The sequence below is a fragment of the Papilio xuthus genome, unplaced genomic scaffold, assembly GCF_000836235.2.
Source record: "Papilio xuthus unplaced genomic scaffold, Pxut_1.1 DF824992.1, whole genome shotgun sequence".
Lineage (NCBI taxonomy): Eukaryota > Metazoa > Arthropoda > Insecta > Lepidoptera > Papilionidae > Papilio > Papilio xuthus.
Window position 1 is genome coordinate 5,250,552 of NW_013533657.1, and position 16,716 is coordinate 5,267,267.

The following is a 16,716-nucleotide window of genomic DNA, read 5'->3' on the forward strand; positions in this document are numbered from 1 at the left end:
GCCTGCACTTGATCGACCCCGTGACTTTGTACCCTCTATCTTTCCAACCACAACCAATTTGTCCAGGTTGTCGGGGTGTCTATGGGAAATATGTTCAAAGTATCCAAGCACTTGACGGTTGCATGTAGCGGATAATCTGGTGGATATTTTAACTTGTTCTTTTGGATATTTTAAGTCGTCAAAATAACAATGATAATTTTATGTAAAACTCAAATACATAAATGCAACCATTGAATTACATTTCTCCATTTCCAATATAAATCAGTGGAGATAATACTAACTGTGAGGTAATTAATAGCAGTCTATTAGCAGACATAATTATACCTAATGAGACATTATGTCTTGTCTCTGCGAGGTGACAAGACATCAATATCATAGAGATAAAGACATCAATAACTTAAGCTTAGTTTATCGTTGAGGTAAAAGATGTGGGTCTTTGCTTAATTCAGGCGACTTCAAAAAGAAGGAGCGTGTTAATTTGTCCGTATTTTTGTTACGTGTGTTACTGCATTAGTTTTTTCACAATAACCATTTTTTTTCTGAAAAATGTAAATTAAATTCATTATACAAGAATTGCGAAATATATCTTTATATATATAATTCTTCTGTGAGTGTGTATGTCACTGAACTTCTCTCAAACGACTGGACCGATTTTGATGAAATTTTTTGTGTGTGTTCAAGGGGATATGGGAATGGTTTAGATTCACAATTTTGTCCGCTGGACAATGTTTTTTTAATTAATTTTTAATTTATTAGTAGTTGTTGATTTTGGAATGTTTTACATTGGATCCGACAGATGGCGCTATCATCGCAGTGTCAAATTTTAAATAATATTCGAATTAAAGACGTGTAGACAGGACAACGTCTGTCGGGTCCGCTAGTATATATATATAAAATTGGAATCTCGGAATCGGCTCCAACGATTTTCATAAAATTTAGTATATGGGGGGCTTCGGGGGCGATAAATCGATCTAGCTTGGAATCATTTTTAGAAAATGTCATTTTATTCGTGTTTTATCGATAATCAACTTAAACATAAACTTAACTTTTTCTATCGGTAAGATCGAAAAATATTATTCATATTTCATCATTTTATTAGTAATTCGTACTTAAATATAATTTTCAAAAAACACAATTTAAAAAAATACTGAGCAATGCTCGGTCATCCAGGTACTGTAGATTATTTACGAACACGTATTAATTTCAGTTATTATCAAAGACAATTAGAAATAAAAAATAATGTACACATCTATAATTTGGTTCAATTTGCAATGCCATTCGTTGCATTAGAATTTGTTATTCTCAAAGTGCCCTTTTATTAAGGTCGGCAATCTGATCAAGTATTGGAACTTGCCAACTACAGTTTTTCAACGTTTAAGAATGGGGTTCTTCAAGGGTAGAGTTAACAGGCATTTACAAAGCTAGCTAGCTAGCGCGTACCATCGAACACATCGTCACTTAACATCAGCTGGAATCGTAGTCAAGCGCTGGCTTATTCATTACTTTCTTAGTAACGAACAGGAGTTCGTTGCGAACAAGTAGCGTAGTTTTAGCTAGAATATATTATACTTTTTCGTTTTTCGGTTCGTTTTCTTTGAATTTTACTAAAATAAATTATAACTAAATAAATTTTAATCAAACGAAATATTACATTTCATGATTTTCGCAAACCTTTTATACCTTTTAACGTTATGCCTTTAGTAATCTGCACACCATCTGGCGTACTATAAAACTGCTGAATTCGCAGTATTTTGGTAAGATAATAAAATTCATCAATTCTGAATGTTTAATAATACTCGTAATAAATCATTTTAATATGTAAGCTATGCAGTTTTATTTTTTTTTATGACATCAAAATTCAGGAGCTGCATACAATTATATTTTCTTACTTCTTACTAATATTATAAATGCGAATATTTAGATGGATGGATGTTTTTTGTTTGAAGATATCTTTACAACGGCTGTTTGGATCTCGCTGAAATTTGACATAAATGTAGAACATAGTTTGAAAAACACATAGGCTACTAATTAAGTTTTTTTAATACCGCGCGGACGGCGTCGTAGGCGATAGCTAGTTTTATATAATTCGAAGTATACATGTTCTCATTTATATAACGTCGAATCTCTTAATATTTTAGATTAATGGCATTTATTATTATTTCTCGGTATATGCATTAGGAAGGTGAGTGGCATGGACGAAATTTCTGATGAACGCAAACGGAATTATCGGAAAAAGGAGTGCCTTCATATCGTGTTATACATAATTTAATCAATTACAAACATTCGTCTGTACAATATCTTCCAATCAATACGTCGACAACATTGATTTTTTCCTCAAACCGTGGGTTTTCACGGACGTAATATCTGTACGAAAACATTGTTTTCATTTCTCTCATATTGTTTACAAAAAACAGAGACAAGAAATTATTTAGTATAACAGATACTGCAGTTTTAGCTACTATTATTTTTTTATATCGTACTATCTTTCTTCTTACTAATTAGTATTAGTAAGATAGTAAGTGTCCATCTAAACATTCGCATTTATAGTTAAATGCGAATGTTTAGATGGATGTTTGTATGACGGTATCTCCGGAACGACTGAACGGATTTTGATGGAATTCGGCATACATCTAGAATATAGTTTGGAAGAACACATATAGTACTTATTAAGTTTTTTTGTCGCGGACGGAGTCGAGCGACAGATAGTGTGCCAAAAAAATGAAAGTAACTTAAACATTACGACATATTTTGTTTCACTGCGCCATCGTATAATATTATAGTTTAAATGTCGTGTCTATAATCATTTGTTTCATTTTGAAAAAGGTTGAAAGGCAAAGAACAATCTGATTAAGTTTTATTAGACGTTTTTGGGCAGTTAAATGTAGCCTTGAACTGTTTATTACATTAGTCAATGCTAGGGTCGGTCAATCCAAACTCCAAAAACAAGGTCGCAAAAAGCGTTACAGCTTGGAATGTTATCGAAGCAATCGCATTGCAGTGGTAACAAAATTTGAATATAATTTGTTCAAATTCTTAAAGGAAAATATTTGTTTTAATTTGAAATAAAAATTACACTAAATGCATTCAGAGACAAAAGAGAAATCTATAATAAGGGAATGTTAAACCACTAAACGTGGGTTTATGAGACCGTTGTCCATCATTATCTTTGACAAAACAGAGATAGCAATATGTTTTGGATGGGGATTTTAGTCTCAGAAACTCACGGTAAAATTTTAAATTTTAATTACTCCTGTATAAATAAAACATTTTTAGAAATTCTTCAATAATTTTAAAGTCGCAAAGATAAAGGAAACTATTGTTAAATAGTTGTTATATCAATATAAAGAGAAGTAAACATATAGCCAAATATTTGATCGTATTTGATTTCCATTTTCATGGATGACATCGCATCTTTTGAGGCGTGATTTTGATATAGGTCGCGGCGAAACCCTTACCCTTGGGTGATGCGAGACTTTTTTGACGCAATCAATATATAGCTAAGTAAACTATTAAAATATTTTTACATCATTGCATGTTTAACATGTTGATGTTATTCAAACATAAACCATTCCACGGCGACTAAGAAAACTCGAACCCAAAACCAGACACGGCGATTAAGAAAATTAGAACCCCAAAACTTTTAGATAGAAATTCTTCATATTTAACCATGAGCCTATTGGCACTTTGAAGATCATACATTTCATTCATACAATTCATACATAATTAAGACAACATGCGGCGATTTTAATTGAAAATTAAGTCTGAATATTATAAAATAAACTTAATAACACATATGTACAAAGAGTAATAACTACGCTTAAATTTGTATGTAATTTTATGTTTAAAAATATTTTCCTATAAAAATAGGAGGCAATTTCCTTTCTATATTGACGTAACATTTCATAGGCACATTAAATTATAAATGAATCAAGAAGTAATTTATAAAAGTAAATTAAATTTTCTTATATCGTTTTAAAACGAGCTTACGTGAGTCATGAACACTTTAAACAAAAAAAAACTACAAAGAAAAAACAGCTAATTCTTACAGTAGTTAAAAAGAAAATCTGATAAAATTTGTCGCCGGAAAAAACACCTTGAACCGAGTTTCAGTTCGGGGAATTTTATTGTTTTCGAAGCTCTGTATAAACACGTATAATTTTAGGTAAAACCTCGCAATGTTATTTTGATACGAAGACAAAATATATGTAAAAAGTTACATAAAAAAATATTTTTAACTAGCTGTCGCCTGCGACTCCGTCCGTTCCGCGCGGAATTAAAAAAAAACCTAATAAGAAGCCTAAGTGTTCTTCCAGACTATGTTCCACATCTATGCCAAATCTCAGCGAGATCCGTTCAGCCGTTCCGGAGATATCATCAAACAAACATCAATCCATCTAAACATTCGCATTAGTAAGATTTTTTTTTAGTTACCTGCATTATCGTGTTAGAAATTATTAATCAAACGAAAACTAAATAACTATTAAGTACTTGTGGAAGAAAAGAGAAAGTTGTGTCAAGACAAAACATAGAAATCGGTAAGAATTGCTTGAAATCAGTTTAAAAGCAATTTGATTTTTAATATAAGTACTTAACTATTGCATTTAAGACATATTGGCTCTTAGCCTACATTCATTTCCATCTTTATTGCACAAACAGAACAGCACTTTATCAGAGTATCTTGAAAAAATCTTTTGTTTTAAAAACTAATGACTCCTTTTATTCAATTCTTTTAGTTTGCAATGTAATCGATCATTTTTCTTTTAGCTAAAGGTCAAGGTAACTATTTCCGACGCTTACTATCCAATTATTATAAATCATAGAGTTGTATAATTTGCCACTGAAGATTATAATAATAGGCTTAACGTTAAAGACATTCCAAGGTTGTAATAAGGTTTTCAGTAGAACAAGCGTAAATCTCGACAATGTTTATAGTAGTCTGAGTATTGGAAACTGGTCTCAACGAACTTCAAAACTGAGACTACGAAGTTCTTTTATGCTTGTACCTGTAACAAAACTAGCTTAATCTATGTCCGTACATCATTGGTTGACGCTAGATATGACAATCTTTTTTTTATTATAAGGTGTCAAACAAGCAAGCGGCCAGCTGAATTCACTGAAATGGGAAAGCAACCGTTGCCCGTAGACATCCGCTGCATATGTGTCGCCTACTTTTAATCGACGGAGGAGGAGACGCACATAAAAAGAAAATATGTCTCCCTCCTTTCAATCCACTTACATCTTGAAAAGGTTGGGAAGGGAAAGAGGAATAAAATAAGACAGACCTTCGGAACGCAACTACGACTTATAATAAAGTTTTATTTTTAACGACCTGTAGGTATTCTATTAACAAAAGCTTGTGTTGTTACGTGATAAGTGATTGTCCACCTTGTTTCGGGTGCCCCACATACGGTGCAACTTAACATTTTGGCAAGCGGACAAGGTCCGGTCACATTGATTTGTAATCTGCTTCGTTTGCTTACATTTGAATTGATCTTTATTACGTGTTGATAGAAGTAAATAACTTTTATTTAATTAAAAGAAGAGACGCCCTTCTTAGCTGGTATCGAATTTCCCGCAATTTTTAGGGTTCCGTACCTCATAGGAAAAAAACGGAACCCTTATAGGATCACTTTGTTGTCCGTCCCTCTGTCTGTCTTTTTTTATATCATAAGGTGGTAAACAAAAGAGTGGCCACATAAATTCGCCGAAATAGTTAAGCGAATAAATGAAGTTTTTTTCTTTTCACCGGGCTTAAGGTGCCCGAGCGCAGATGGCGCTTAGCGCAAACCTCGTTTAAGACTAAGTTCGGGGGCTCCCTTAGGGACCTCGGTTCGGCCCGTTACTCCGTTATTATTGTCATTTTTAATTTGTTTTATTTTATGAGTATATAGTTGTATTTAATAAGAGAAATATGAGAAAGATTGTTTAGAGGGTCAAAAACTGCTGACCTTGAATCGAGTGAGACAACGACGAGAAAGAAGACGAAGAGAAAAATTAATGATGTAATGTTATTTAGCAAAAGTAATCAACTTGCATTTATCTATGCTACTGTGAATTTAAATATTAAAATATACCAACAAATAATTATTTAAACAACAATCCTTTCTCATGTGAATGTGCCCAGTTTTTCATTTTGTTCAGTAATTTATTCTTGTAACATTAATCTTCTTCCTTAACTCAGTTGGCAAAGATTAACATAGGCAACGCAATTTTAACCGTTTAAAGTATATGGGAGCATTATTTTGTTTTTGAACGTTGTTTTAAGATTAGTTTTCACTACCGTATCCTTTAAACAAAGAATATTAGATATTTTAACTTTATCAAAAAAATTTAATATAACATTTTTGTAATTATATTAAAAAGACTAAACTTCTTTAAGGATTAAAAAGGCATAGTGAGTAATTACAGTCGATTTTTAGACATTATTTACCGCGCGCCTCTGTCTGGATAACTTAAGAACATTTATTTGACTTTGATTGACTTTAAAACTTAGTAAAATCGGGCTCTCGAGAGATTACTTTTAGATCAATGTTTCTTAAAGATATTATAATCTTTTTTTGTATCATAAGGTGGCCAACGAGCTAGCGGCCACTTGACATCGCTGAAATAGCGAAGTGAGCGTTGCCTATAGACATACGCAGTTGCATATACGGTTTACCTTTAATCGAATGAAGAGAGGATGCATAGAAAGATTTTCGTCCCTTACCATGCATCCACTCATCCGGAATGTCCACTTCCACTTCCCATCCTTTCCTCATAAGAAAAAGGGTGGGAAGGAAAAGAGAACTAGATTAGGCCTCCGGGACGCACACTCATCAGACGAAACGCAGAATTGCTTCCACTTCTCGCCTGTCTTCTGTGTGGTCTTCTGTATCTTTATAAAAGTTATTATTGAGTTAAAACTGTCTACTTGTACACAAATTCGACTGGGCCTGTAGTCTAAGCCCTGTAGTTATCCCTATTTTAAGGTAGGTTCGAGCCCTTCGGTTGAAACCTGATTGTGATGACAACTTTAGAGTACCTTGTTAATCAATATTTTAGTCGCACTGACCTATATAAGGGGAGATGATGCGAAGTGAAACAAAAAAACGAAAAGCGAATGCATTGACTCCAAAGCTTAGCTTACAGTCACGCGATCCGTTCGCGTCGCAAGCTTACTGCCTATTGTTGTAGATATAACAATGTTTAGATACGACAAACAAAAATAAATGTTTTATTACCAAACAACAAAATTCGTTATTTGTTATCTGTAGCTGAGTGGGAAAAAGGTATTAAATGGAGAAATGAAAAGCAAGGAAGGGGCATTTTTAATGTATGAAGGTAATGTGGATTATGTCAGACGCATGTCAACCAAATCTTGAATCAATGTTTTCCTGTGCCAGTTGATTCAGAGTTGATGCACAATACTTTCTCTCATTTCTTAATAAACTCGAATCGAATCATTCATGTTACAAAAATTGTTTTCAAAGTTACAGGAATATTATTTAACAATGTCCCCTCTATGCAAATACATATAGCACAAAAGCAATTCCTTGGTCGCTATAACGACGGATAGCCCCACTGTTTACGAGCCAAAGTCTGCACGAGAAACAGTAACGCACCAACCGAGCTGGCGCCTACTGCCAACCGTAAGGGCTTTTAAAAATGTCCATACATTCGTATAACCGCGACAAGTCAGAACGTGAGAAATAAAACCATTGAATAAATTAAATCAGTGAATAGTGAAAATGATTTGTGCTATAGTGTTGGTATTATTCGTTTCCGAAGTTCTATCAGCTAGAGAACCAAAACAAGTTATGATAGCCAACCAAGGAATGATATCAGGGATGTATATCACTCGGTTTCGTACCAAAAGGATAGCAGCATACGTCGGAATACCATACGCCCAGCCGCCAATAGATTACAGAAGATTTACTCCACCAGAATACACCGATTTACCCCAATGGGAAGGTGTAAGGAATGCCACTGTTTATGCACCTGATTGTATGCAAAGAGATCCTAAGAAAGAAGATGTACAGAATCCTTTAAATAAACATGATGAGTTGTTTATGAAACTTTTGGAATCTCAGATGGAGGAGCCTAGACAAAAGGAATATTCAGAAGATTGTCTTTACCTAAATGTTTATATTCCAGATGGTAAAGTAGCTAATACACTATTATTATTTTAAATGATTATATTCAATTTGTTCTGTTTATTAAAATTAAGAATAATAATTGAAATTAGACACACTTAATGTTGACAGATCGATCTGAAATTCGGTACACATCTTTAGTTTTGATGAATTCAAGAATTTTGTTTTTTAATTTTAAAAATAAATTAAAATTTTATCTCAAAAACTTAGTAAATTTGTAATTTAGAATATAAATTATTCTAGACTAATAGTTGCTCGTGATTTCGACTGTGCGGAAATAAAAAAAATCTAGTAATAAATATAGCCTAATCACTTGGGGATAGTGTAGCTTTCCAAAAGTAAAGGAAATTTTCAAATCGCCTTAGTAGTTTCCGTAGCCTCATTGCAAACAAACAAACAATTAATATTTTCTCTTTATAATATAGATATAGATTAAGACAGCGTTAAGATAATTTTAGAGTAAATAGCGTTAGGTACAAAACTTTCGCTTAGTCCTTTATTAACCTAGTTTACAAATACCAAATGGTCTCCCTTTAATCAGATAAGAATTTCGTTCTACGACCGCGTGTATCAAGTTTTGTTCGTCGGTATTCTAGGCCTCCCCTCGTTTGATTTAAGCCCGATAGTTCACAAGCAATGAATCATATTTATTCTTGCCATTATTGTATCAGCGAAATACCAAGGTTGATAGAATTTGATTAACTTAGAAAAAGTTCTAACAATTTATTTTGATATCTAAATAACATTATTACGGGTGTTTTTATATGTTATACTCTAAATGTATTACGGAAGGATAAATATTTTTTCTGTATGTCCCCTCCTCCGTCGAATAAATGTAGTCAACGTATCCTCAATTGCTGATGTCTATATTTCAGCGAATCCAGGTGACCGATAGCTTGTTTGCAGCCGAATAACATATGAAAATGTTGAATTTGATTAATATAAACCGCATTTGTTAAAGAAATATTAAAATTCAAAGTTTAACATCGTTTCATAGTATGTTTTCAACACTATTGTAGTATGTGAAATAAATGTCTTAAGGAAAATATTTCAGGTAAATATGAAACCACCGAAAGGCATTAAGATGAAGCTGAAAGAACGCCCCATTACCCTCTCAAAAGAAAAAGGGAAACTTGTACCTGTAATCAGGAGCCTTTTGTTCACCTTGATATCGCGGTTCCGGAGTGTTAAACCTTTTTTACATCCTCTTTTTATATCTTTTCATAAAACATAAGTCGATATCATATTAACATTATTCCGCAGGATTGGTTTAATATTCCTTTAAACAAAATAACTAGAAAAACAGAAACGAATTTTAAATATAAAACTAATTTTAAGGTAGGGTAAATGTACTAGTAATAGTCTAGTCGGCGAAATGAGAACTAATTGTTTTGTAAAGACAATATTAATTTTAATTGTGGACAGAAAAAAGATGTTGCTACTGTAACGTATTTATATTACACGCCAATCTATTATAAATATATTTTATAATTAGTATAATAAAAAATCCTAACAAAAATTATCAATAACTGGGGTAACACACCTACATTTCGAATGACATGGATGCATTTTGTTAGGCTAGAGAATAAAAGTAAGCCATATTTCTTTTGTTAAATAAGGGTTTGTTTAATAGATTTTTGTTAACTAAAATATTTTTATATAGTTTACTGTTGGTGTCCAAGATTAAAATGTCTATATAAAACATATAGTTGTCTTTGACAAAAAGCGATGACAATATATTTTTAACGGGATTGTGGTCTCAGAAAATCACTGTTAGTGTTGTAGAAAAATATCTATTACTTTCTTTCTTCTATTATTATTTAAAAGGTAATTTTAAGAGTTGTATTTCCTTAGTATTTTTAATTCGTAATATTTGGATAATCGAAGTCATAATTAAAGTATGAATTTTTAAAATGAGATTAAATTACTTACCAACACGAGTTTCCAGTTTTGGAATCTACTTTTTTTTTTCATTAAAACTTTTTCTTTAAGATTGCTTTTACTTAATCTAAAGTTTGAAGTATCGATATTCGTAATTTATGAAAGATTTTGTTACGGAAAAAAATATTTGGAGTCCGTCAAAGGAAATACCTAATTAAAGGCGAGGAGCCCAAGCATTTGTAATATGTAAAAAATATAATATCGTCCCTTTTCATTATCTTTAAAACAAAAGAGATAGAAATATATTTGTATAGATATTGTTTTCAATACTATATGTTCTTCTTACTAATATTATAAATGTTAAAGTTTCAATGTATGGATGTTTGTTAGTAATACTAAAACTCATAACTAAAACTAAAGCTCATAGTTAGTAAGGATTTTTTAATTCGTAATATTTTTGTACTCCAACTGTAAAATAGATAAAAACCATTTTGTACCTTTAATGAATGTCAAGCGTCAATAGCCTAATGGTTAAGGGTACGGATTTCCGTTCACGAGGTCGGGGGTTCGAATCCCGCCATTCGACTATTGTCGTAAACCATATCCTAGCACAAGCATAGAGCTTAGTTGGAATGGTACAAGAAATATTAGTAAATTTACACAAAAAATCTGCTAATATTTTTACAAAAAAAAAATGTTACGAGTTTAAATTTATAGTATTATTACGCTATTTTCAATAATAGAGTATCGATTAAACATTATCATAACTCTACATAATGGTTTTACTCTAGCGTTTTTCATATTTATTGTTGTTTGGCAAAATATATAATAGCTTTTTTATAAACGTTTCTTTTGGTACGGTTTTTATAAACATTAAAATCACGTCCCGGGACTTTAACGCTTAATTTTCGATCCCTCTATATTATTCTTTGATCTTCGACATCCACTAAGTTTGTGATGGCGTTTGGAAAGTTCTCGAACCTTTTAAAATTGGCGGACCTTTTCGTACGCGACTCGAGTGGGTATTAGTCTTAGAAAAAGTTTTTAGAATGCCGTTTTGATTTTTGTTATGTTCAAAAAAAAATTCAAATTATTTCTATAGTGATTACACGCATAACGCCAGTAACTCAGACAGATAGATAGAGATTATGAATTTCCATTTCACGCGGCCCTGACAAATCTCTTTCACCTCGTCTACATTGAAATATCTACAAAAGCAATTATTAATTGTAGTAAAAGTTTGTATAAAATGTTAAAGAAGACAATTTTTTATTAGTATTTTTGTATTTGTATTATTGACACGGTACATTAATTATTTCCACTTTTCTCGTTCACTAACAATACAGAGCTCGACATTCTCAGATTGAACGTATCACGTGTGCGGCCATGTTTGATATTACGATAACCCTGTCAGCGAGCCTTAGCGCCGACAAATACAAATGCTAATAAAGTTTTAATAAATTATAAAGTCTCTTGCACACGCAAATGAAAAACGAAAACGAATGGAAAAGACATAAAACCCGACTGATCGAAACCCGGCCTATAGTAAAACGAAATTTGCTTTATATTTTTCTTTCGAGCTTATTTCTTTCTTAATTAACATTAAAATATAATTTTGAAACATATATTAGTAGCGTCAATAGCCTAATAGTTAAGGGTACGGTTTTCCGATCACGAGTCGTCGGGGGTTCGAATCCCGCGATTCGACTATCGTTGTAAACCATATCCTAGCACAAGCCTAGAGCTTAGTTGGAATGGTAAAAGAAATATAAGTAATCTTACAAATAAATCTACTAATATTTTTTCTTAAAAAGAAATATTAAAAATAAACAAAAATTGGATTTTTAATAACAAAAGAAACTGATTTAAATTCGTTCCCAATTAAAGTACTAAAAATAGTTATAACTTTTAAACAGTTGAATAAATCTTATATAATAAATATAACAAATTAGATCTCAGATTACATTTCAGCTTTTCATGGGGTTTGCTCGAAATATTTCATCAAATAAGTCAAGTAAAAGGTTTGCCCTATCACGTTGAGGATATAAAAACATAGCAAAAAGGATTTTCTTGGTTTTCAGTTACCCTACTTATAGCTTATTAAATCTTCATACGTTATTTAACCCCTTTAACTTGTATGTAGGCAATTCTCGCCTTGTTAATCTGGTATGGCGAAATCAAAAGGCACTAAGTAATGTAGATAGGGTTGTCGCACGAATATTTTTATATAAAAGATATAAAAATATTTTTCTGTTTTATACGGAATGAGAATGTGCAAAAAATGATTGTTGATTCTTTCTCGCGTCTTTTACCTTATCAAAAAATAAATTTGACTTAATTGTAAATATTATCAAAAATAATTATTTTTGTGTCAAAATCGCCCCAGTATTGTATTTACTAGCACTTTTTAGATTATTATTTTAATGCTAATAATTCTAAGTATGCAAATAATAGCTTGCATTTTTTATTTACATTTTTTTTATATCATAAGGTGGCAGACGAGCAAGCCGCCACCTAAGTTCGCTGAAATAGCGAAGTGACCGTTGCCCATAGACATACGCAATTGCATATGCGTTGCCTACCTTTAATCGACGGAGAAAGGATGCACAGAAAGAAAATATCTTCCCTTCCCATGCATCCTCTCATCCGGAAAGTCCATTTCCACTTCCCATCCTTTCCCTATAAAAAAAAGGGTGGGAAGGGAAAGAGGACTGAATTAGGCTTCCGGGACGCACACTCGTCAGACGAAACGCGGAATTCTATGTGGTCGTGGTATTTCACCGGGCGAGCCGGGCCAATTCGTGCGAAGATATTAAAGCGGGCTCTACCACTGTTAAATACATTTATATTAATAGTAAGTGGTAACCCTGAGTGAAAAATGTTGTATATGCTCGTACGTATTAGAAGGCAGTAATTAAACTGAGGGCAGAGTATGCGTGACGGCGTCGCAATGTTACGCTGGAAATTTGAATAAACCACGCATAATAATTACTTTCGTATACGCGCTTAAGTTTGAGGTTAAATTTTCTCAGCGGGTTATAACATATTGATTGTTTAAGGGTCGATTCCACGTGTGATTTTGTTGTTATAAACAAACTACTAGGTTCCTAAAATGCACTTTTAATTATTTGTTCTTTTTCTCTACATATAAACTTAAATTTCGAAAACTAAGAAATCACTCTTGACCGTTACTAGTCAAACTAAAAGAAACCAAGTTCACAACTTACATGTTGGTCCACTTTCCTGTCTTTGCCTATCCTTCTTCTTCTTTTACCTTTCGTATCACTTTGGATTAGCCTTCCTTGTCTTATCTCTCGAGACAGCAGTATTACTGGGAGAATCGTCATCCTGTCGTAACGTTTCAATACTATTTCTGGAAATTCTGTGATTCACTTAAAGGCATGAGTTAGCCTTGAATACAAAACATCAGATGCAATAAAATAGCATACATTTATGCATGAATGAGAAATGAAGAATTTAATAATAATGTGGTTTTTCAGAAATAAATTAAAAGCGTATGCTTTGAAATATCTAAAGAATCATTTAATGCATATTTCTATTTTCTATTCGTGTGTGTACAAAGCGTAACCTACTTCTGCGAACACATAATAACAATGCAGTCTATTAAACATCGCGGTTTTCAAGTAAATTCCAGTCATTAATGCAAGAATTCCGTGCCAATAGCTTACTCGTTAGGGGCACTTTGACTTGTCGACCTAACCTTAATCTCATTTCTGACCTGAATAATAATTTAACGGTTGAAAAGAAACGTATGTTTCCGCACAACGGTCATTTGCTACAAATTGTTTCCTAGACTTTTTTTTGCAATGTTATCGCTGGATTGACCTTCAATCTTATATCATAACTTAATAGGTACAATTAGAATTAAAGTCATCGTAAAGCTTAATAATAATTCAAAGAGTTTTTAAAAAACAAATTCATAAAGATTAAATTATTCGAAGATTATTTTCATAAAATTCTAACATTTAATTTTTATAGTGATTTTGATTGTGTCTTCTTTTTTTATAACTTTTTATATTGTTGTTGTCAGAGTTTCTTTTATTATCGTTTTAAAAATATTCTTATTACAGATTTAAAAGTTGAGGGATATCCAACGATGGTGTGGTTTCACGGCGGAGACTTCATACGAGGCAGCCCTAATTCACTTAATCCTTTCCAACTTGTATTAAAACAAAAGGTATTCCTTATTATTTCACATTTATATATTTTTTTTATATATCATAAGGTGGCAAATGTGCGAGCGGCCACGTGAAATCGCTGAAATAGCGAAGTGACCGTTGCCCATAGACATACGCAATTGCATATGCATTGCCTACCTTTAATCGACGGAGGAGAGGATGCACAGAAAGAAAATATTTCCATGCTTCCTCTCATCCGGAAAATCCACTTCCACTTCCCATCCGTTCCTTATAAGAAAAAGGGTGGGAAGGGAAAGAGGATTAAATTAGGCCTCCGGGACGCACACTCATCAGACGAAACGCGGAATTGCTTCCACTTCACGCCTGTCTTCTGTGTGATCGTGGTATTTCACCGGGCGAGCCGGGCCAATTCGTGCGAAGATGTTAAAGCGGAGTCTACCACTGTTAAAAATTTAATTGGATATTTATTTATAAACTTCAATACTAAGAAATAACGGCAAGTATAGATACACACTGTGTTAAAAGTATATTTTTTTCTCTTCTATGTACAGTCAGCGTCATATAGATCGTCACAGACAAGATATGCAAATATATAGGTACATCAAAAGTAATCAATTATATCGGTACAACAAAAGTCCTCAAAATAATAGATACATTCACCCTGCTCAAAAACATCGGTACATACACAGCGTCAAATATATGAGTACATGCAAGATGCTCATAAATATCGTAGCAGCCACAGCGTCATAAGTAACGAAGCAGTCAAGGTGCGCAAAAATATCGGTACATTTGACAAAATTGAACTCTATCTCTATATACTTGTGATACAAATTGGAATAAACTACTTCTGTTACATTCATTTGACAATTTCATCAAACCATTTTTCAAAATTTACTAAAAGTGTTCGACGCGGATGACAGATATTATTTAGATAAAACCAACATCAAATTTAAGTTTGTCATCATATATGCTAGTTTGGTCTCGTGGCCTTACCGTTCGCCGCCGTTGGTACGTAAGGTCGGCGGTTCAAATCCCAAGCCACTATTTTTTTTTGATATTTAAACTTTTTAATTTTAATATCGAAGCACATGTAATTAAATTCTATCGCCGTAGTTGCCTTGGACTAATGAGTACTTTTCTATTTCAAACAAAAATGAAGGAGATAAAGCGATGCTATTGGCATGTAATTTGTTTATTCCTCATGTTTGTTAAGCTTGTAACGGTAAAAATAACACTTTTACTTTTACCTTTTACTGATACTGATTATATTTAAGAAACAAAGAAAAAAACTGAATGTTAATATCCAAACTACATCAAATTTTTGGTCGATTGCAATAAACATTCCAGTGTGCGTGGGCGCGCACACATATGTAGATAACACTTGTACGTATAGTTTCCGCGCGTACCATTCTTAAAACCCGCAAAGACAATCCACGCTCCGCCCACTCACTTCACCCGCGATGGTCTGACCTAATTGTTGTTAACTTTATTTAAATTTCTTTCTACCCGACAGCGAAAATTATAAAAAAAAATTGTCGAGCAAAATTTTACATTACCAAATTTTTACTGGTTATGAAAAAATAACCCCATGATTGATAAAATGAAAAAAAAGTAGCCTGAGATTCGAACCGGTAAACTTACATATTACGGCAAACATACTAGAATACTGCGCCAAACTAGTATTATATATATTGTGACAAGGCAAAATTTGATATTAGTTAATACGTATCTGTCATATTCGGCGTGACAAACTTTTATATTTAAGCGTTATGACAGAAGAAGAAAAATATTGGGTTGCCCAGTAAGTTCGTGCCGCTTTATAAGGAAAATTGAAACCCTGTTCTCTTAAATTTTTGGAAATGTTTTTAAATTATATTGGTACGACTCTATACCTAAAACGTCTTTTATTATTGGATAAAATTTTAAAAATTAGTTTTTATCTCAACCAATGAAATGAAATTATTCACAATATAGAAATATTTGTGACGTTTGATAATGGTGGAAATCCGAAAATGAATCCACTTCAGCTACAGTCTATTGTAAGCTTTATATCGAAAATCAGAACGAACTTTCCGGACAACCTATAATGTTAATACAAAGTGTCAAATGAATGTAACAGAAGTAGTTTATTCCAAATTGTATCACAAGTATATAGAGATAGAGTTCAATTTTGTCAAATGTACCGATATTTTTGCGCATCTTGACTGCTTCGTTACTTATGACGCTGTGGCTGCTACGATATTTATGAGCATCTTGCATGTACTCATATATTTGACGCTGTGTATGTACCGATATATTTGAGCAGGGTGAATGTATCTATTATTTTGAGGACTTTTGTTGTACCGATATAATTGAATACTTTTGGTGTACCTATATATTTGCATATCTTGTCTGTGACGATCTATATGACGCTGACTGTACTTTACTTTTTTTCCATGTACTGTTTGTAAATTAAATATTTTGAATGTTAAACAAAAGTAGTGATCCTCTAACATTGATGTAATTTTTTCAGGTGATTTTTATATCTGTCGCCTATCGTCTGA

General features: G+C 32.6%; 1 protein-coding gene across 1 annotated transcript in view; it reads left to right on the plus strand.

The window, feature by feature from the left end:
* The first annotated feature begins 7,681 nt into the window (after positions 1-7,681).
* Positions 7,682-16,716, plus strand: part of LOC106126534 (acetylcholinesterase) — a 10,610-nt gene continuing 1,575 nt past the window's right edge. Inside the window, exons 1-3 of the mRNA XM_013324244.1 lie at positions 7,682-8,136; positions 14,105-14,211; positions 16,686-16,710. Coding sequence (XP_013179698.1) covers positions 7,728-8,136; positions 14,105-14,211; positions 16,686-16,710 — 541 coding nt within the window. The 5' untranslated portion in view covers positions 7,682-7,727. The remainder of the gene's footprint in view (positions 8,137-14,104; positions 14,212-16,685; positions 16,711-16,716) is intronic.